Source organism: Rutilus rutilus (genome assembly GCF_951802725.1).
Source record: "Rutilus rutilus genome assembly, chromosome: 9".
NCBI lineage: Eukaryota > Metazoa > Chordata > Actinopteri > Cypriniformes > Leuciscidae > Rutilus > Rutilus rutilus.
The window spans coordinates 235,460-258,779 of NC_140223.1; the positions used below are offsets into that span (position 1 = coordinate 235,460).

At 39.3% G+C, this 23,320-nt stretch overlaps 1 protein-coding gene across 1 annotated transcript; it reads right to left on the reverse strand.

The window, feature by feature from the left end:
- Nucleotides 1–9,502: 9,502 nt before the first annotated feature.
- On the reverse strand, nt 9,503–23,265 carry gap43 (growth associated protein 43). The gene is made up of 3 exons (XM_084419688.1): nt 23,024–23,265; nt 15,521–16,055; nt 9,503–10,059 (listed from the first exon to the last, which is right to left on the reverse strand). Exons 1-3 carry the CDS (start codon nt 23,051–23,053, stop codon nt 9,992–9,994), a joined length of 633 nt encoding a protein of 210 aa, XP_084275814.1. The 5' UTR covers nt 23,054–23,265; the 3' UTR covers nt 9,503–9,991.
- Between the last annotated feature and the right edge of the window lie 55 nt (nt 23,266–23,320).

Sequence of the window (23,320 nt, forward strand, 5' to 3'; positions counted from 1 at the left end):
CATTACAACATCACAACATCACAACATACAACATCACAACATTACAACATCACAACATCACAACATACAACATTACAACACTACAACATCACAACATCACAACATACAACATCACAACACTACAACATCACAACATCACAACAGAACATCTACAACAGCGCCCTCTGCTGGCTCAGGACATCTACAACACTATAACATCACAACATACAACATCACAACATTACAACATCACAACATCACAACATACAACATCACAACATTACAACATTACAACATCACAACATCACAACATACAACATTACAACACTACAACATCACAACATACAACATCACAACACTACAACATTACAACATCACAACACTACAACATCACAACACTACAACATCACAACATTACAACATTACAACATCACAACATTACAACACTACAACATCACAACACTACAACATATACAATTTTTTTTTTATCTCTCTCTCCAAACCTAGTAATCACCAAACCTAAAAAATTACAGTTTACTGCAAAACAACAACCAGGTTTAAAATTACTGCAAAAGTAGAAAAAAAAAATCTTATATCACTCACACAAAAAGAATACATATCTATAAATGAAAGCGCGGCTTCATTTGTCGTTATTTTCTGAGAACAATACAAGCCGTGATGTGGGGATTTATTGTAAATTAAATTAATAGTTTCTCTGTGTATTTTGGACTTCTTGTGTTTCTTTTATATTACTGCATTTCTTTCATCACACTGCACCCATAATATTTTATTAAGAGGAAAACAAGGAAACATGAGTTTGCCATGAAAACATTATATTAGCACTTTGTACCAAGTACTGCAAATTAACTTTTGTCAATTCAACATCTCTTGCAATGCATTAGACAGCAAATCTTCTCATTAAAAAAGAAAAGAAAAAAAGGTTGTGCTTTAAAATGTAAAATCTTCTGCTTACGTTCGGGTTTGTCCGATGTCTTGCTGAAATACAGTGTTATCAATCATCCTCATTTGTGCTGATCTACCGATCCTGATGAACTTTGAAGAAGACAAATGAATGAAGCGCTCATGTAAAACTGCTCAATTCAGCTGAAAGAGTTCGTTTGTGAATAATATTCTGTGTCTTAAGTTCAGTAAAACATTAGCCAATAGAGTCTAACTCAAATTTTCATGGTTACTAAACAGATATTCCTGTAATACGGCCTAAATCATTCACAAAATGGTACACAAAGGAATGAGATGCTATAATGTTATAACTTTATTTGAATAGCCTTTCAAAATGTGCATTTTTAGAAATTTACATAAGCCAAAATTTAAAAAGGCTTTAAAAGTATTGTCAGTTCATGTTAACTATTGTGTTAATGGCTACACAACCTTCTTAACCCTCTGGGCTTCTTCATTAATGTGTTACACTTGGCTTCCTTTCGTGCAAAAACGTACGAAGCCTTAAAATTTTACTTTTTTTTTTCCCCAGGAAAACCAATTAAATATATTTAATTTATTATAATTTTTAAAGATTTTTATGGTACTTTGCATTAATTATATAATTTTTATGAGCTATTTTTTTCCATTAGAATTAATATATATATTTTTATTTTATTTTATTATTATTTTTTTTTAATAAATGCAACATTTCACATCAAAATAGAGTGCAGGCCTAAAAAAAAAAAAATTCAAGTGAGAAGAGCGCCATCTAGTGGCTTTAAAAATATATAAATGTGTGTAAAGTCCTGTAACCGCCTATAGGCTGCCTATAGCTTTTTTTATTTTTTTATTTTTATTAATTTTTTTATTCCGATTCGGAAAGAAAAAAAATCTAATTACTAAGCAACCACTGAATGGAACAACAAAAATGATATATCATATCATTTATTAACTCCTAACAAGTGCTGAGTAATCCCTCTAAAACCGAGTGTACCACCAGCAGGCGCCACCTAGCTGCGAAAATATTCATTACCATATTTTTCAAAAATTTTGCCTTAATTAACACAAAGTTGATGTCATTTGAAAGCTTAGAGTCTGAACTTTACAGTGAATGTATCCACTTTGAAATAATCTTAAGTATTGCTGAGTTATTTGCTGATAAATAGAATTTCTTTTTTTCATAACCTATAAAATAATGTACTGAAATGTGTCAAAAACATCATACAACTCATGAAACATTCACAGATCATTGAAAATGACACTTCATTTTTTACAGCATATTATTACAATTAAAATGAGCCCAAAATTAACATAATCTATTGCTTTTATGACAAGATATTCTTCATGGAGAAACAATTGCCCATGAGGGGGCGTCAAAGACTGTACAAAAAGGCTATCTCTGTTCCAAATGCTGTAACTTTTGATTTCTTTATCCCAAATTATTTTTTTTTTATCCAGATGCAGCTAACATGTAGGGGGACTTCACTAAAAAAGAATTTTCCTCCTACCTTATTTCCTTCCTGAGTTATTCCATGACAAATAAGACAGATATGCAAAATCATAATAAAAATTATATATATATTTTGTCTTTTATCCTCAGTTTCTCGGCAGGACAATGTCCAAATGTAGTCCGATTTATATTTTTTAAAAATTGAAAAAGAGTTCTTTCAAACAATACCTACCTTTTGACTCTCCTTGCTACAGTTTTGGAGTTATGATTATATAGTTTTTATATAGTTTGGAGCAAAATTTGTTGTGTGTGTGTGTTTGTGTGTGTGGGTGTGTGTATGTGTGTGTGTGGGGGGGGGGTCATATTTGCACTCTTGATGTTTTAGAGTGTCACCCCTTCATTGCTGTGCACTTTTTTTCTGCACAGTGGCTGATTTGTAGTTTGTACCACCAAAAGTTTCTCTGAGTTTTCCTATTTTTTCGTATTTCCCATTCATTTCCTATGGTCGTGCATTTTTGCACGAAGGAAGCTAAGTGTGACTTTTTTTTTACGACCCTTTAACATATCTGAATCATCAGATTTTTTTGTGTGTTCACATAGGTAATATAACAAAAGTCACCCAGTTTCATCCCCCTCCGATGAAGCAAAAAAAAGTAAAAATTCAAAACGTAAAAGTTTTCGTGCATTTTTGCACGAAGAAGCCCAGAGGGTTAAAGTGTTCCAGGTGTTCAACAAGTATTTTTTATAAGTACACTTTTCACAAGTATTTTTTATAAGTATGCTTTTCATAAGTACTTTATACACACTTTGCATAAGTATCTTAGAAATACGCATTTCATAAGTATTTTATAAGTATAATTTTCACAAGTATTTTTTATAAGTAGACGTCTTGTATGTAGGTTTTATTAGTACAATTTTCACAAGTATTTTTTACAAGTACACTCTTCATAAGTTTTTTACAAGTACACTTTTCATAAGTATTTTTTATAAGTAAAATTTTCATAAGTATTTTATAAATATATATATATTTTTATAAGTACACTTTTCATAAGTATTTTTATAAGTATTTTTACGCATTATTATAAGTACTTTATACACACTTTTCATAAGCATCTTAGAAATACGCATTTCATAAATATTTTAAGCGTACTTTTCGTAGGTATTTTATAAGTATTTTAAAAGTACAATTTTCACAAGTATTTTTTTATAAGTAGACTTCTTATAAGTAGGTTTTATTAGTACAATTTTCATAAAGTATTTTACAAGTACACTTTTCATAAGTATTTTTTACAAGTACACTCTTCACAAGTTTTTTACAAGAACATTTTTCATAAGTATTTTATAAATATATATATATATATATATTTTATATTCTTAGTACACTTTTCATAAGTTTTTATAAGTACACTTTTCATAAGTATTTTATAAGTACACTTTTCATAAGTATTTTTTAAATATATATATATATATATATTTCTTAATATTCTAAGTACACTTTTCATAAGTATTTTTTACAAGTACACTCTTCATAAGTTTTTTACAAGTACAGTTTTCATAAGTATTTTATATATATATATATATATATATATATATATATATATTAATGTTCTAAGTACACTTTTCATAAGTATTTTTATAAGTATTTTTACGCACTATTATAAGTACTTTATACACACTTTTCATAAGCATCTTAGAAATTCGCATTTCATAAATATTTTAAGCGTACTTTTCATAGGTATTTTATGAGTACAATTTTCACTTTGTACTTTGTACTGTTTTCACAATTTTCACTTCTTATAAGTAGGTTTTATTAGTACACTTTTCATAAGTATTTTTTACAAGTGCACTCTTCACAAGTTTTTTACAAGAACATTTTTCATAAGTATTTTTTATAAGAACATTTTTCACAAGTATTTTATAAATATATATATATATTTATATTCTAAGTACACTTTTCATAAGTATTTTATAAGTACACTTTTCTTAAGTATTTTTATAAGTACACTTTTCATAAGCATTTTATGAGTACACTTCAAACGTATTTTAAAAATTGTTTTTACAAATATTCAAGTACACTTTTTATAAGTATTTTATAAGTACAATTTTCATAAGTATTTCTTACTTTTCTTTTTTTCTTTTACAAAAACAAAATATGAATTTTTTAGGTTAATGATTTATGATCAATTGCTAAGGGAAACGGATAAATTCACACATTTGACCTGTAATTAATAATGCGGGGCCTGTGAATGAAACAATCTTAAGAGCAAAGAGAGTTATACAGTCCTGATCTCTGGCAACAGTTGCACATGCTTCTTATAACAAGTGCACACTACAGTAACATTGCATATTTATTTAATAGATATTTTATTTCTAATATCAGTATTAATTCTGTACATTTTATTTAATAGTATATGTTTACACAGAGATTATCATACTGACTACAATAAAATAATAATGGTCTGTCTTCATTCTTATAAACCCTCGTCTTCATATTCACTGAAAACTGAAGGTACTTCAGCAACATTTTAATTTTGAACATTTTATTTAATTATTGTCTGCAATAATGAAATAAACTCCTTTAAAGGTGTAATCTGAGCATGTGACTGTACAAGACGTAAGCACTTATTGTTAATGATATGATTACTGACTATAACCTAGATGTGCTGTGTTTGACAGAAACCTGGCTAAAACCAAACGATTACATTACTTTAAACGAGTCCACCCCGCAAGATTACTGTTATGAACATGAGCCTCGTCTGAAAGGCAAAGGGGGAGGTGTTGCTGTGATTTATAGTAATATCTTCAGAATTACTGATAAGTCTTGTTCTTAATATAATTATTTTGAAGTGTTGGTGCTTAATGTAACACTATCTAGTGTATGTGATAAATCAGGTTTGAGATTTGTGCTGGCTACTGTATACAGGCCACCAGGGCACCATACAGACTTCATCAAAGAATTTGCTGACTTTCTATCAGAGTTAGTACTGGCTAAAGTCCTAATTGTTTGTGATTTTAATATACATATAGATAACGAAAAATATGCATTGGGATTGGCATTTAAAGACATTGTAAACTCTATTGGAGTTAGACAACACGTGTCAGGACCTACTCATTGTCGTAATCATACTCTAGATCTAATATTATCACATGGAATAGATGTTGATGCCGTTGAAATTCTGCAGCAGAGCGATGACATCTCAGATCATTATCTAGTCTCGTGTAAACTTAATTTAGCCAAAGCTGCAAAGCCAAATCCGTGTTTCAAATATGTGAGACCTATCACTTCTGCCACTAAAGATTGCTTTATCAATAATCTTCCTGATCAGTTTCATCATCTCAGCATCCCAGATAGCTTAGAAGAACTCGATATTGCGACACAAACTTTTAACTCTCTCTTTTCCAGCACTTTAGACACAGTTGCTCCGTTGCGCTTGAAGAAGATTAAGGAAAATAGTCCAACGCCGTGGTACAGCGAGCACACTCAGGCCCTTAAGAGAGCAGCCAGAGAGAAAACAAAACTAGAGGTATTTCGCATTTCATGGAAAGAGAGCTCGATCACTTACAGAGAGGCTTTAAAAGCTTCTAGATCTGCTTATTTCTCAACCCTATTAGAAAAAAATAAACAAAATCCTAGGTATTTATTTGAAACAGTGGCTAAACTAACGAAAAATAAAGCTTCAAGCCCAGAAGTTTCCAAGCAACACAGCAGTAATGACTTTATGAACTTCTTCACTTATACGATTGATAATATCAGGGAGAAAATTATAACTATGCAACCGTCTACTACAGTATCGCATCAGGCAGTGCATTGTAGTCTCCCTGAGGAAAAATTCGATTCATTCGTTGCTATAGAAGAGGAAGAATTCGCTAAACTCGTTAAATCATCTAAATCGACAACATGTATGTTAGACCCTATACCGACTAAGCTACTGAAAGAGATGCTTCCAGAGGTCATAGATCCTCTTCTTAATATCATTAATTCATCTTTGTCTCTAGGATACGTACCAAAAAACTTTAAGCTGGCTATGATTAAACCGCTTGTTAAAAAAACGTAACTTGATCCTACAGAATTAGTCAATTACAGGCCGATCTCGAATCTACGCTTTCTGTCAAAGACACTAGAAAAGGCAGTATCCTCACAACTGTGTTCCTTTTTAGAAAGAAATGATATCTGGAGGATTTTCAGTCAGGATTTAGACCGTACCATAGTACTGAGACAGCTCTCATTAGAGTCACAAATGATTTGCTCTTATCATCTGATCGTGGTTGTATCTCTCTATTAGTGTTACTCGATCTTAGTGCTGCATTTGACACTATTGACCACAACATTCTTTTAAATAGACTCGAACATTATGTTGGCATTAGTGGAATTGCACTAGCATGGTTTAAATCATACTTATCTGACCGTTATCAGTTTGTAGCAGTAAATGAAGAGATGTCTTATCGATCACAAGTTCAGTATGGAGTACCACAAGGCTCAGTACTAGGACCGCTGCTGTTCACTCTGTACATGCTACCATTGGGAGATATCATTAGGAAGCATGGCATTAGTTTTCACTGTTATGCTGATGATTCTCAGCTCTATCTTTCTTCACGCCCTTACAAAATTTACCAATTCACAAAATTAATGGAATGTAAAGCTGATATAAAAATTTGGATGACTAGTAATTTCCTACAACTTAATTCAGAAGAAACAGATATTCTAATTATTGGACCAAAAACCTCTGCACGTAATAACCTAGAATACTGTCTAACACTTGATGGCTGCTCTGTTAAGTCTTCGTCGTTGGCAGTGTTGGGAAGGATACTTTCAAAACGTATTTCATTACAGAATACAGAATACATGCCCAAAAATGTAATTTGTAACGTATTCCGTTACGTTACTCAGTCTGAGTACTGTATTCTGAATACTTGGATTACTTCCACATTGAATTGCATTTTATAAATGTTGGCCATCAAATCCTGCTTAATAAACAGGCCTGGTGATGCGGTGGTGACGCGTATGCCAATAAAGCACCTAAAAGCTGTCACAAAGAACTGGCAAAAGTAATAATTATGAATAGCCTATGTCAAATATAGAAAGGAGATATTTTAATTGTTTATTAATAAACAAGTGTTTTCTTTCAGTGTCGGCTACAAAGATGAAGTTGACGATGCTGTCTCCCGATATTCGCAGTAGCCTAGTGAACGCGCCAGAGAGAAATGAACATTTCATACGGATTACATATGCAGAGAGCAGTTCTTTCGTGTTGAATTGTTCTGTTTAAAAGTAGACATGTCTGTGAGGCAAGTAGGACCTTATACGCTGAGCGCCCGTTTCACACATACTCCAGTGTGCAGTGCGTATGCGGTGCAGGAGCAGCACGCGCTATAGTGCTTTCACATTATGCTGTGTTTGCAGTGCATAACTGATCCGCGACTGTACCACAAACACATACACAATATTTGTATTTCAAATCCAGAAGTTATCAGCAACTTTTATTTAAAAAAAAGTTTTGTCACCAGTGCAATTCTCTTTGTAGCCTACACATATACACTCTTTAATAGACGTATTCAAGTTTAAACAATTTAAACACCGTATTAATCAATGCATTACTTCTATATAGATTATATATTAAGTTCTTCAAGCAAGTGGTAACATATTTAATATAGGCTCCTTATATTAAAATCGCAAACATTTTAAATTAAAACTTAAAATTGACAAAAACAACCGACTATCATGGCTTTTTTTTTGCATTTAAATTTAAATACAATAAATTTTGCATGCCACAAATAACTTGTTTTTCAACCTCCACGAATCAGACGAGTGTTGTTCATTATTTCGTCTTGATGAGGTAAACTGTAGTTTTCATTGCTTTCCTACCCCGGTCTTAAAGTAAAAAGATGACTGTGAAAAAAAAGCAGTACTTAAATGCATTTATGGTTAAATTACTACATTTTCAGCTCAATCTGTGTTCATTTTGACCACGAAACATGCGCTGTCACTTTAATTCAGCGCGTGCAGCAGAGCAGAAATAGACTCGGTGCGGAAACGATCTCTGCACTGCTGTATACGCACCGCTCCTGGGACGGAAACGGACTGCAATCGCGTGCAGTGTGAAAGCTCTAAAAAACGAAAACGAAATTCACTTTAAAGAAAGGCTTTGTGCTTTCTGTTTGAGGTCTCTGTGAAAGCTTTAAAGCAGTCTTTTAGTGCCGCTTTCAGAGCGCTCACGTCCGGAACGGAGAACTGTCACGACCATTGTTTTTTTTCATCATAATGCAAATACGAAAAATAAAATAAAATGAATATTTTATGTTCTGTGGAGAGCCAACCCTTCTTCATCCGGTGAGTAGTATTACTTTTGGTTTGCGCAGTGTAATTCACAGAATAATAATAAATAAAAAAATGTTGCCACCTAAAAGTTAAAGATTTTTTTGTGTCATGCATGTTTATTCCCTCATATTAAATATAAAACGCATGTAGACCGATATTTTTCTAATGTCTGGACTGCTTTATTAAGGGAGTATGGATAAACAGACGTTTCACTATTGGTATTAATGCATTTTCTGAGAATTTATATTTCAAGTTTTGACTGCAAATGTCACGTCCATTACGCTGGAATTGACCGATTTAATTTTTTTTATCTTCAACTAGTTTTGTGGTGTAGGTCTACGTATTTGTAAGCTCTTAACGCATTATAGTCCTTCACGTCTATTGCGATCTCAAAATTCCGGCCAGTTGATAATACCTAGAATATCAAAATCGACTGCTGGCGGTAGATCCTTCTCCTGTTTAGCACCAAAACTTTGCTGGACAATAACTTTATTCTAGAGCTGCTGTAAAGCCTAAACAATCTCTGTTACTTTAATTTCCTATTATCACTGTAAAGCCGCTTTGGAACAATCTACATTGTTAAAAGCGCTAAATAAATAATGACTTGACTTGACTTGACAAGACAGACAGGTTAATAATGTTTCAAACTGGGTTTTCCAGTTGAAACATTAGGATCATTTAGCTCTCGCAGTGTACTGATGATTTGGTCACACACCTGACAATAGATATGATCCTGATTAATAATCATCAACTGTAAATGAAATCGCATGTATTTCACAGACAAACTCAGGCTGAAAGAACAAGACACATCGTCGACGTAATTGGCACATTTCTTTATTTTGAAAACAGACATGAAACCATTTTCCACGATTTTACTCCTTATATTCAAACTCACTTGAACAAGAAAGGCTGGAGCTTTTTCTTTTTTGTTGGATTTTCTCAATTTTTAACATCAGTGCAGCAATAATCTCCAATTAAACGGTCATATAACACCACAGACATTAAAAGAAGCCACATGTATTAGTTGTGTGCGTGTGAGAAGGTTCTGGTCTCTGGAGGAAGGATTCTCATGCGATGCAGACGATGGACAGAAGAGATCACTGAAGGAGAAGAAGAAGAAGAAGAAGAAGAAGAAGAGCTCAAGGTTTGTGTCCTTCGCTGACCTTAGCATCTGAAAACTCCCTCCAAATGTCAGAAAATCTTTGCCACACCAGAAAAGAGGACAAACATAAAAGCAGACTGTCTTCATCATCAGGGTAAAGAGCAGTCTGTCAATCATTAATGATTTACATTTCTCTGGTCGTGTGTTAAACGTTCTCCTCTTTGCCGGCTTCTGAAACGGATTCCTCTGCTGGTTTAGAGTCTTCCACGGCCTCTGAAAAGATCAAAACAAACACACTTACAAACCTCTGCTTGGGTTAATGTTCATATGCTCAATGTTAATGCTCATGAATGAGACTGAAACGGAAACTCTGGTCAGTGAAGAGCTTTCAGTCAAACCACAATGGATTAAAATTAATGTGTGGCGGGTTTACTTTTCTGTCAGTTTTGTGTAACATTTACCACAAGATCCCATTAGTTAATGCATTAACTAACAATAGGCAATATATATGCTACAGTACTTATTCATCTTTGCTAACATTAGTTTTAAAAGGAATACAACTGAAGTATTTTTCATAGTCAGTTCTTTTTAACAAATGCAGTTGTTTGTTGAAACCTTACTGTAAAGTGTTACCCAGTTCTCTTTCATCACCTCGTGTTCGAGATCCACCTATGGGAAGGGCATCCGCACCTGACCTCTGCAGAAGCATCCAACTGCACCAAGTCTGGCCTGACAGACAGAAGCGCATGTCCAATGCCAGGTGGGCCCGCCCCTTACCAAGTGTATAAAACATCTGCACGCGCTTCTTTCCTCAGTTGTAATTCGCTTCTCGTGACCTCTTTGCTTCGCAGCTCAACTGTTTTCGCTGACTTCACCACAGTCAACAGGAGGAAATATCTATTTTCGATCAGCCTCCGCCTGGCATGATTGTCAGACGGTTGCGTTTAGTTGTGATTTATTTCTGGTTGCAAGCCACCCACGCTCAGGCTACCCGCCTGTTTCTTAGCTTTCACCTCTCCCATGGATCAAGTCAAGCTCTCCGGTCCTGCTAACCCGTCGGACTCGCAGTCGCGTGCATGCCCTGCCGCCTGCGGTTAACTCATTGCCGCGAGGGATACCCATTCCTTTTGCGTAGTATGCATGGGGTTAAAGCACGCGGAAGAAGCGCTTTCACTTCCAGAGAACTGCAGCCATTGCCCCGCTCTGTCTAGGAAACTTATTCGACGTAGACTCAAGGTTGCTTCCACCCAAAGTACGGACGAACAGTACGACTCGGATGTTGGAGTGTGTGAAAGCGTTGCAGCTCCTGGGACTTTCCAGAGCATGCCTGCTCTCAGTTGGGCTGACCAGTCCAACGAGGGCTTACTCGAGGAAATCCTTCTTAAGCACGGCATGGCGGGTCTTGAGGTTAAGAATATGACAGCATGTGGTATGGGCGACCCTCCCACCATCGAGCCCTCGATTGCCAGACACCTTAACCCCTTGCAAGGAGGTTTACTGGCCCCTCCTAAGCCAGTTCTCCCTAATAAGGTGGACCGTTTCTCAGCATCTGTTTTTCAGGCCTTGTACAAGGCTTCGGCTCTCACTGTACAGGCTCTAAATGTTTCCTCCCTCCTCTCAGCCTACCAGGCTGAGCTGTTGGAGGATATGAGTACACATTTGGAGAAAGACGTACCAGCGCTTTGGAAGGAGATTGTTACCGTGAACAACCTGGTCCTTCGCAACGCCCGCCAGGCCGTCCAAGCCGGCGGATGTTCTATGGCCCTGTCTGTTGTGGGGGAATGCGCCCTCTGGCTGAATCTCTCTGGTCTGCCCAACAGTGAGAAAAGACGCATAGCAGGAGCCCCAGTGGAACCAGGCCAGGCTCTTTTTGGCCCTGCTGTTGCCCTAATACAACAATGGTGCTATGATAAAAAGAAGGAGAATGAGGCATTTAAACTGTGCCTGCCTAGAAAGGCCACTCCACATCAGACCCCCTCACGGCCCCCTCAGGCCCCGGCCATGGGACGGCCGTATCATAACACAGCCAGACCCAAGGCTCGCAGCAGCCCAACCATCCATCTAAGCCCTGGGGTAAGACGTCTTTCCACTGCCGCTGCAGCGAAAAAGCCCACCAACTCGGGAAGAGGAAGAGGCCTACCTGATGTTCAGCTCCAGGGGCTTCTCGGTCCAAGTTTTTGGGTGACCAGCCGATTGGACACAAGTTCAAATCCCTGTGTGTGTTTCAAAAATTAAAAAACAAAACAAAAATATCAAACACTGAGAGCGAACGCTCTGCTGAGTGCTGTTGTTTTTCAGAAATCCCACGTCGCCCCTACGTTGTCCACTAGATGGCACCATTGTATCACAAATGAACGATCCGGTAGAATTGTCAGCCCTAGGCAACTCTCCGGTGAGTGTGGGCTCTCTTACGTCACATGTGACAGCCTGGCAGTCTGTGTCGGCTCCAGAATGGGTGATTCACACCATAATGAGGGGCTACAGGCTTCAGTTTGCCAGAAAACCTCCATGTTTCAGCGGAGTTATCTTTTCCACCTTACCTAACCCTAACCACCTTATTCGTAGATTTATGAAGGGCGTGCACCGCTCTCTTCCTGTCACCAGGAGAGCAGTTCCTGAGTGGGACCTCTCCATGGTGTTGGAGGCAATGTCTCAACAGCCATTTGAGCACCTGGGAGGTATTTCCCTTAAGATTCTTTCTTTCAAGACAGCTCTGCTCCTGGCCTTGGCATCTGCCAAGCGTGTCAGTGATCTGCATGCACTCTCTGTTCATCCCTCGTGCACTAAATTCTCTCTCAGTGGAGATAAGGTTTTTCTCAGGCCCAACCTGGCCTTTATGCCAAAATGCTTCCCGGCATTCACGTGAGGTGATTGAGCTTTCCGCTTTTCAGCCAGCTTCTTTCTCCTCCACAGAGGATCAGAGGTTGAATGCTCTGTGTCCTGTACGTGCCCTGTGGGTTTACTTAGACAGGACCAGCTCATTTAGAAAAACCTAACAGCTTTTCATCTCTTGGGCCCTCCCGCACTCAAGGAACCCCATTTCCAAGCAACGCCTTTCTCATTGGCTTGTGGAAGCTATATCTTTGGCATATGAATCTAAGAGAGTGCAGCCTCCAGAGGGCATCAGAGCACACTCCACTAGAGGTATGGATACCTCTTGGGCTCTGTTTAAGGGAGTCTCTTCGCAGGACATTTATGCCGCTACAGGCTGGGCTTCTCCCCATACGTCTGTCAGATACTACCGGCTCGATGTCACCAGAACCCCGGTAGCTCATTCTGTCCTGGGTGTGGGCTCCTTGTAGCTTTGTGCTCTTAGGCCCTCTACCCCTCTTTAAGCCTGGGCTACCTAGCCCAGCATTTTTAAAGTCACTAAGCATGTTTCTAACCTGCACCATATAATTCACCATTATAAGTGTGGTCAGGTTTATTCACAATTGCATGTTACCACATGTTATTCTTTGTTGCTATGTGTCTTCCTCACTTTGTGTGGTGGGCTTCTTTGTGACGTGTCAGGCACCACCTTTCCAGGTGACCATTCTCTGGCTTTCAGGGCCTCATTGTAGTGCATTGGGCAATCAGGGAGCTGTCCATATCTCCCATAGGTGGATCTCGAACACGAGATGATGAAAGAGAACAATAGGTTACTGTTCGTAATCCCCAAGTGGAGAGATCCACCAAGCTTGCCCCACTTGCTGCACGAGAAGCGAATATGCTCACTGAGGAAAGATAGCGCATGCAGGTGTTTTATACACTTGGTAAGGGGCGGGTCCTTTAGCTGGCATTGGACACGTGCTTCTCTCTGTCAGGCCAGACTTGGTGCAATTGGATGCTTCTGCAAAGGTTAGGTGCGGATGCCCTTCCCATAGGTGGATCTCTCCACTCGATGTTTCAGAGAACCGGGGTTACGAACAGTAACCTATTGTTTTTATATACATATGTATGTTGCAATTCAACAACAGCCTTTATATTCATGATTAGGGTTGCGAATTGAAAATCCATTCCAATTCTGGAATCAGACACTTGTTATAAAATTTAAATTTCGATTCCTCTTATCGATTCCTCTGTGAGCATTTCAATATGACTTTAAATCATTGAAGCGTGAGAGACTCGCGTATATTGGATCCGTGCAGCTCTTAAAGTGCGTCTCTATAATAACACTAATCAAACAACAGAAGACAGAGAAAATTCACTCGTTCTTCCCTGAATAACTTTTGTAACTATAATTGTAACTTATATTTTATTTATAAAGTCCAGTGTTATTTTACATTTGATTACAGTTTCTGTACCTGAACACCTGAAAATCTTAAAACAGTTTATTTCAACCGTATCTTTGTTCAGTTGTATCTATTTGTTGCGATTGCTATTTTTTTTATTTGTTCTCTTTTAATTACTGAGTGTTTTCTTGTCTTTAATAATGCTTGAAGTTTATATTAGTTTGGTTAGTTGTTTTTCAATGGTATTTTTAAATCACAGGCAAACGTTATTTGTGTAAGTGTTCTTTAGCCTGTTGATTTCTGTTCATGATATTCAGCCACAATAAAAATTTTGCAATAAGAATAAATGTGAATTATATCTAGGTTTATTTTACCTTATTGGAATCAAAATTGGGAATCGATAAGCAGAAGCGAAATCGGAATCGTTGATCTAACCTCATGGTCTAAAGCGTACGGCGCAAGTGCACTCATGGCGTCCGAATCCACGTTTGCTTGTTTAACGATGGGACAAATGGTCGGTGCTCCCGGCGCAACGGTCTAAAAGGGTTGTCCCTATTCTCTTAACGAGTAATGAGTGTGTTTTGTCTCTATTCTCTTAATGAGTAATGGGTGTGTTTTAGGCGTAACGTGCAATAAACCATTCAGAGTCTCATCTCCCATTCCATTTAAAAACCAGTTGCGGTCGCGCCATGGCGGATTCGCTATTTACATGGAGGAATTTACAGGTGGAAAGACTCAACGCTTCTCTAGCAAGGAAACGGATCTGCTCGTGCACGAGGTTAAAGCTGTGTGTGTGTGTGAGGTTAAAGCGCAGACCATCTAAGGGACAAGCCGGGTTCATCATATCTTTATGTACACAGTAATCATCTTTTACATTGTAATCCTTTTCTTTTTAATATTTGGCTAGTTTGTGTACTGCTGCACATCCCTGTGTGTGTAATAAGCAGAGTGTAAGCGTATAGGCTCATATTACTTTCGCACCATCTAAATAACAAAAACTACTGCGCCATTGACTTTAGAGCAGGTTTCAGTTGGTCAATGGGTTGGTTTATTTCAGTTCCTCAAAATAGCAACCCTCCAACAATGATCCTGAACACACACCTGGTTTTCAGACCAGCACAGATGGGCGCAAATGCATTTGCTATTTAAAAAGCGTGGAGCAGGACGATGAAATTTCGAATACTTGAGTTCAGGAATCGGATACTTGTTATAAAATTAAAATTTTGATTCCTCTTATCGATTCCTTTGTGAGCATTTGTGAGAGACTCTGTTTTCTGTGTTTTTCACAGATGTGTATCAGAATATTGGATCCATGCAACTCTTAAAGTGACAGCAGCCTAATATTCCTATCTCTATAATAACACTAATCAAACAACAGAAGACAGAGAATATTCACTTGTTTTTGACTGAATAACTTTGTATTTGTAAAATATATTTTACTGATAAAGTGCAGTGTTATTTTACATTTGATTAAATCGAGTGCAATGATAGGACCCTGAGTGTTTGTGTTTCTGACGCACCCTTTTTGTCTATTTGGTCTGTTTCCTGGCTCTCGGCGGCTTCAGGCACATCGGCTTGTTTGGCTTCCTCCTGCTTCTCCTCCTTCTGTTGGTTGGCATCATCGGTGCTCGCCGTGCTCTCAGCCTCTTTAGGCTCGACCGCTTCCTTCAGCTGCTCCTCCTTTTTAGTGGTCGTGTCTGAGGGGGTGGGGTCAGCTGCTGAAGTGGGTGGGGCTTCGGCAGAGGTGGGCGGGGCTTCTGCTGCAGCAGGCGAGTTAGGCTGCTCGGCTTCCTTGCTCTCCTCGGCTGTTTCCGTGGAAACCTCAGCCGGTTTCTCCTCAGATGGAGAGACTCGCTCCTTTTTCTCCTCTGTGGTTTCGTTAGACTCGTCTGGAGCGGCGTCATTGTCCTCGTCTTTGTCTCCGTCTTTCATTTTTTTCCGGGTGATGTGTCCGCGGAAGCTGGCCTGGATCTTGGTGGCGGCCTTGTGGGCGTTTTCCTCCGGTTTGGTTCCATCCTGCTTGATCTCCTGATCGGCCTCTTCATTCTTCTCAACCTGAGACCAGAAACACAAACACCATCAGTAACTCATCCGAGCCGCTGCATGTACCCGTAAAACATTCAAGCAAACTCAAGTGACAAACTGTCTTCGTCACACATATGATTGAAAGATCTGGGAAAGGTTTCATCATTGGAAAGGTTTCATATTTGGGAGCAGGTTTGTGACACTGTGACAGAAATCTATTAGTCTGTAATAGGAAAATGCATCAGTGTGCGTGTAACCCAGTGGCTGTTTAGTACATTTTCTTTACAATAAACTTAAACTTCTATAACTTTTTTTACACTTTAATTATTTGCTTTCACTTCTGTAATAATCTTGAGTGTCTTCTTTAAAAAGAGACCAACCAAATCATTCATGAATTATTATTTATTCAACTATTTAAGTGCATTTTTACATATATGCTCAAAAAGGGGGGGACAGTTAACAGGTTAAACCAGAGGTCTTACTGTTCAGCTAGTTCAACTAACAAGATTATTTTAAAACTGTTGCTCTACCATGATACTAGCTAAGCTGAAATAGAGAAAAAAATTCAGTTGCGATGTTACCTTGGTTCTCTGAGTGAAGAGACTATCACTCCACTCCGTTACATATTCAATATGTACGGGAATTTGACCCTCCAGGTCTAGTGGCGTGGATACTCTAATTTTCAACAACATTTATTAGTGCTTTATAAAATACACAGTGCGTGAATTCACTGCTATCCTTTGATCGGAACATGTCCCAGAGCAGCCTCAGGGTGGAAAGATAGTCTCTTTACTCAGAGAACCAAGGTTACATTGTAACCGAATGTTCTCTATCGTATTGAGACTATCTCTCCACTCTGTTACAGATTCTATTGTACGGGAAGATTCGGAAGATGAACAGATTAACAATATACAATATTTACAATCTCAAGCCAGGCACCAGATGGTACCAACAGCTCAGCTCAATGGAGGAAAGAGGCCTTACCTATTATGATCCTGCTCAATACCAGGATAACAGCGCAGCTAGACCTGAAGTCCAGCTTATATGACATGTTCGTTTCTAGTTGCACCCAGCACCAGCTCCCCAAAGGGAGCTCAAACAGTCCAAACAGGAGGACTGGCTCAAACATTCAGTCTATAGTAAAGGTGGATGGAGATGTCCATGTGGGTGCATCACAAATCTCCTTTAAAGAGCCCATGAGGTTTCAACCCCTCGAGTTGAGTGTGCCCTCAGTCCTAGCATTGGTGGTCCATTCGCCATCTGGATTGTCTCTACAACTCAATGCGAATACCTCACCTTAGATAGTTGCTTGCCACAACAAGCATACAAATAGCAAATCGTTTTCTGAATGGCGCTTCAGATAGACTAACATTGTTCTTACTGGGCAAATTGGTGACTGTCTTTGTTCTATCTCCTCATTTTCTTGTGGAATAAAAATGTATGAAGTTCAACTCATTGATTTAGGTGTAGATCAGACAGCACTTTTGGCAGAAAAGCTGGGTTTGGGTGCACTATAACCCCTGAACCCTCTTGGCATAAACCTACAGCAGCATTAATAGACTGAGAGAGCATGAAGTTCCCCCATCCTATTTTTTTTAGCAGAGGTTATTACCAGGAGGAAGGCTGACTTTAGAGACCACAATTTCAGGTCTGCCGATTCAAGGGGCTCAAGTGGGGGTTTCTGAAGTGCCACCAGGACTCGGTCGAAATCCCACTGTGGTACGATATGTCTTGTATTTTGTGCTGTGCATCTTAGAGCACCATTGAGGAATTGAGAAATCAGGCAACAACAGTGCTCTGATAGTTTGTAATTCCCCACTTGAGACCCTAAGGGCTTTTCCTGCAGAAATTGTAGGATATTACGTGCTGTAGATGTGAGGGGGTTCATCTTGCGCCCCTCACACCAAGATTGAAACAAACCCCACCTAAAGAAATAGGCTGCCCAAATAGAAATAGAGCACAAGATCTTTCCAGGGTCTTGACCAGTCTGTCTGGTAGTCCCATAGCTATTAACCCAAGACTGAGACTGTCTGTCTGGACCGGTACATGATAACCCTGAAGCCGTGGCCAGAAGTCTTGAAGTGTGAGACGGACTACCTTCAACTCTATTGATGTGCTGACCTGCCCAGTTACTGTTCCAGCATCCCTTGATTTGTTAATACAAGCTGTCGAAGGTATACTGGGCCCAGCTTGCTGCCTCTTGCCATTTTCATCCCACTCCTCCACCAGCAAAGAGCTACACAGAGTCTCCACGTAACTATCTCCTTTGTTGACCAAGGTATCTGGGGATGTAACCCTTAGGCAGAAGAGGCATCGCTTCACAGGTCGCTTATGTAAGAGGGAAAGTGGCACCTCCTGCACTGAGACTGCCATCAGACCCATTAAGCGGAGACATAATCACCAGCTGACTTTCACCTCTACTCAAAAGTGAGAGAGGCAAGGTTTTATTGCCTGCTGTCTCTCTAAAGCTAAAGTGACAATTGCTTTTCTGGAGTCTTAAATCAGAATCAAAAACAGTGATTTGAGATGGCTTGCTCTTCTTCATATTAAGACCCAAGCATTGAAGATGGCTCACAAGCACCAACACATGTTGCCTGCATCATTTTTCTGTCTGCGCACATACCAACCAGTCATCTAGATAATTCAAGACCATGATACCTAGGCGACGAAGGGGTGCTAGGACCGCATCTGGGCCAAGGCAATGCCGAAGGGGAGGACTCTAAATTTGTAGGTCCTGTCTTCAAACTGAAACCTCAGAAACTGCCAATGACCTTCTCAGATAGGGATCTGGAAGTAGGCATCCTTGAGATTGAGAGTGACAAACCAATCGCCGTTGTATCCTTGGAACTGTCAGCATTTTGCATTTCAGGGGTGTCCCTGAAGGTCCAAGATTGGGTGTAGGTCCCCATCTTGTTTGGGTTTGGAGAAATAATAAGGAATAAAATGGCTTGTCGGTTGCCTATTTCCACCTCCCTGATGGCCCCTTTTTTTTTAAAGCTTTTTTAAGTATTAAGCTTCCACGTCTTGCAACAAAGTGGAGATCAAAGAAGCAATGAATTCACACCACTATAGGTGTCTTATAGGGCACTAAGCCGGATTGTCTTGAAGAGTACCCACGTTACCAGACCTGGAGGGTCAAATTTCCTTACGTATAGGATGTGTCTCGGAGTGGAGAGATAGTCTCAATACAATAGAGAACTGACCATTCAAGCCAAGTTGGTGAAGCTACAAAAAAAATGGGCCGACTGACTGACTGGACACATGGATCGGTTTCTAAAGCCCCGTTCACTCCAAGAACTATAACGATAACTACATTAGCATCCACACAATATCGTTCTGTTTAGTAAATGCTGTGGTGTGGACATTTTTACACTTCTGAATGATTTTTAAAACTACTGTATATTGTTATAGTTATTGTCATTGTTGTGAACGAGCCTTTACAGTGAGCAGGCCAAAGGAAAATACCTTCCCATCATGCATCTGTATGTACTATTATAACTGTGTTTCCACCGCATGGACTTGGGACTTTGGGCTGGTACTCAGTGTGTTTCCACCGCAGGAATCAGGGTCTAAATGAAGTTCTGGGAAAATATTTCCCCCTCGGAAAGTCCCTGCTCTTGATGTAGTATTTTTTTCAAAGTTCAGGAACTTTCAGGGGTGGGAATTTCGGTGGAAACGCGGCTAATGATGATTTAATCTGATGTCCAGTTGAAGAATCTGGATCAGTGATTTCTAACTAGAACTTGGAAGGACGTTCAGCTGCTGAAATCCCACAATTACAAGCATGCCGAGCACTTTTCCTGGACATGAAGGATCAGTGAGTCTCAACTTTGTGTCCCTTTTGTTTAAAAAACTTTTCATTGAAGTGAGTGATAATTATCCAGACGGATCGCAAGAATCGTGGACGGACTCCTGCAAAAAAGTCCATGTTTCCCTTTGGGATTCATCCCGACATGATTAACGCCATCAGAGCTGGAGTTCAGTCCCTTCAGGATCACACACTCATTTCACATCAGAGTGTTTTCTGCTCGCAACCAATATCACATATAATTAGCTTGTTCATATTAATAATCAATATCTGCATAACATGGCAAAGCTAAAAGCAAAGCAAATGTGAAGATATGAAAGAGATTGACGTCAGACCAAGAAGAAAAAAAAAGGGAGAAAGGTGAACACTGAATAATAATGGTCAATATTTACCTCGTCCATCAGGGTCCAGGGAGGCATTTGTCCACAGAGGGCCTTTTAATTTAATATTCAAATGTGTCTAATGAAAAAAAGCAAGCATAAAATGAAAGAAAATGTGTGACATATATAATGCATGACAAAAACATTCATAGAACAAACTCATAAGTAGTTTAAAGCAGATGAAAATAGTGTAAAATCATAAATGCAAACTGAATGCATGCCAAATAAATGACAGTTAGATGAAGGCTATTTGATTCCAAAACACTTTTTCATTTATATATGCAATCGTACTAATGCACTGCAGAGAACTGTGTCACTTCTGCATATGAATATGGATTTATTGCTCTGTGTGTGGACTGGGTGAGTGAGCGGAGGGTTATGCAGCATCTCTTCTCATAACCTGTAGATGCAGACTGTGTTACACTGAATATTAATCAATACGCATCTCTGGCTGTCAGTCAGCGTCATATTCGATCCGTACACATCTTTATTATTAATAAAAACTATACTCTCAATGATACTAAAATAACACACACTGTGATGGTCAACAGGTGTTCTCACACACAGCGCTCGGGTCTGGACCTGTTGCTCAGGTGTGTGTGTGTGTGTGTGTGTGAGTGAGTGAGTGAGTCTGTCTGTCTGTGTGTGTGTGTGTGTGTGTATGAGAGTGTGTGTGTGTGTGTGTGTGTGTGTGTGAGTGAGTGAGTCTGTGTGTGTGTGTGTGATGTCACTCAGAGTGAGTCATTCTCGAGTCATATTCGCACCACACATTATGACATCATCAGCTGATCTCTGAAGTGAAGCTCGTTAACGGCTGAATAACTGTTAGAATGAAACGAACAATAGACTGAAAGTTTTCTACAAAAAAAGCAATTAAAAATGAACTTGATCTTCAGGAGTGTTTGATGTGATCTGGTTTCATGAGAGAATGTATTTTATCATGTATATTTCACACATGACGAACGGCTTTAACCAGTTAACTGTGGAAACACACGATCCAAACTTCAAAGCTTTTGTAGAATATGAAAAATGACAACGCCCACTAGTGGGAGGAGCCAGCTAAAAGGTTATAAAGCTCTGTTTCCATGGTAACGTGATGCCCGATTTAAAAATGAGTGTTTTATACCTAATTTATGATGACTACTAAAATATGATACGGGGAAAAGGCAATAAATAAGCATGTCGTGTGTCCTGCCAGACAGCTCACAGGCTAAATCTGTAGATTGAAGAGTTATTAATTTTTTACAAGAAAAAGAGGGCGTGTCCAGTCAGGAGATTGACAGCATCATCTGGAGCGAGGCCTGATCGTAACTCATCCTCACACACACACACACACACATCTATGAGTCATGGGTCACTTCATTTGATGGTTGGGAACGTAACCGGGTTTGGGTTGTTGGGTTCAAAGGTCACGCTAAAACAAAAGCCAATAAAATGACCAGCAGTGAAGACAAGATCAATAATCCGACAGAAACGAGTGTGTTTCAGATCAACCGGTGTCTCTTATGGAGACAGTTTCTGATTCTGAGGCTTAGACCCTGTGGAGGAAATATTTCACAATACAGGAGCTAACATCCTCTGATTATGGGCAAATATCTGTTAATAATTTTACACGTTAAATAAAATTATGCAGGATAAATCTGAACAGTCTTGCAGTATTAGTGAAGGAGCCACACCTTAAATCCACCAGCCCCCACACAGACACACACACACACACACACCCCACGACATACACATACACTCACACACACACCCCACAACACACACATACACTCACACTCACACACACACCCCATGACACACACATACACTCACACACACACACACACACACACACACACACACACACACACACACCCCACGACACACACATACACTCACACACCCCACGACACACACACCCCACGAGAAAAACACACACACACACACACACACACACACACGAGACGCGCGCGCAGACACACGCACACACACAGAGAAGAGAAGAGACACGCCTAAAAATCTTCAGGTCGCGATTATAATTCACCTGCACTGACTCATGAATATTCACGCGCCATTATAACGCGCTGACGTCAGATCTGCACCTGATTCACAATATTCAAATAAAGACTCGAGCAGAAGCGTGGGCGCGCGCGCGTGTTTCTGCAGGAGTGAGACAAGAAGACCACACCCTTCATCTTCCTCATGTCTACAGCTCCATCTCTCACACACACACACACACACACACACACACACACACACTGTCTCGCGTCGCGTTCAGTGGAGTGTAAGAACAAAAGAGAGGCGAATGATTCACCTGCGGTAAAGATGAGTAAAGATGTTGAACAGACCCGAACACACACGACAGGATTCCTCAAAAGCGGCGCGAGGCGCGGCTCACACACACACACACACGCTCTTCTAAAGCCTTTAGAACATTAAACCTTATAACTATTTCTTCATAAAACGCTCACATTCCCGCTTGAGAGCTTAATTACATCCAACTTTCATCTCCAGAGAAATCATTATAATTCCCTCGAGACACTAATATCTGTTGAGACACACACACACACACACCACACCCTGAAACTCATCACACACACACACACACACACACACACACACACACACACTCCAGCTTCACTACTACACTCTTATAATGCAGCATGATGATACACCTGTCTGACAGGTACAGTCCTGATTAAACACTGATCTCACGCGCTTTACAAAGAGTGTGTGTGTGTGTGTGTGTGTGTGTGTGTGTGTGTGCTCATCATCATCATCCTCACACAGGTTACTGTAGCATAAGTGTGAATAATCCAGATATTTACCGGCTTAGTTCTTCTGATACAGCACAGCATAGTTGTATCCTTTCAGCGTCTCGCTCTGTCTCTTCCTCTTTCTCTTCTCTTCTCTTCTTCTCTCTCTCTCTCTCTGTCGTTCACACACACCGGCTGTATCAACAGCTGATGATTCTGATGCTTAAACTCATCACAGTTGAGCCTCAGTCACACTGTCTGTCTGTCTCCACTGCCAACAATGAGAGTAAATCCCACCCTATAAACCCCCTCCCTCTCTCACACACACACACACACACACACACACACAGGCGCGCGCGCGCCGATGAA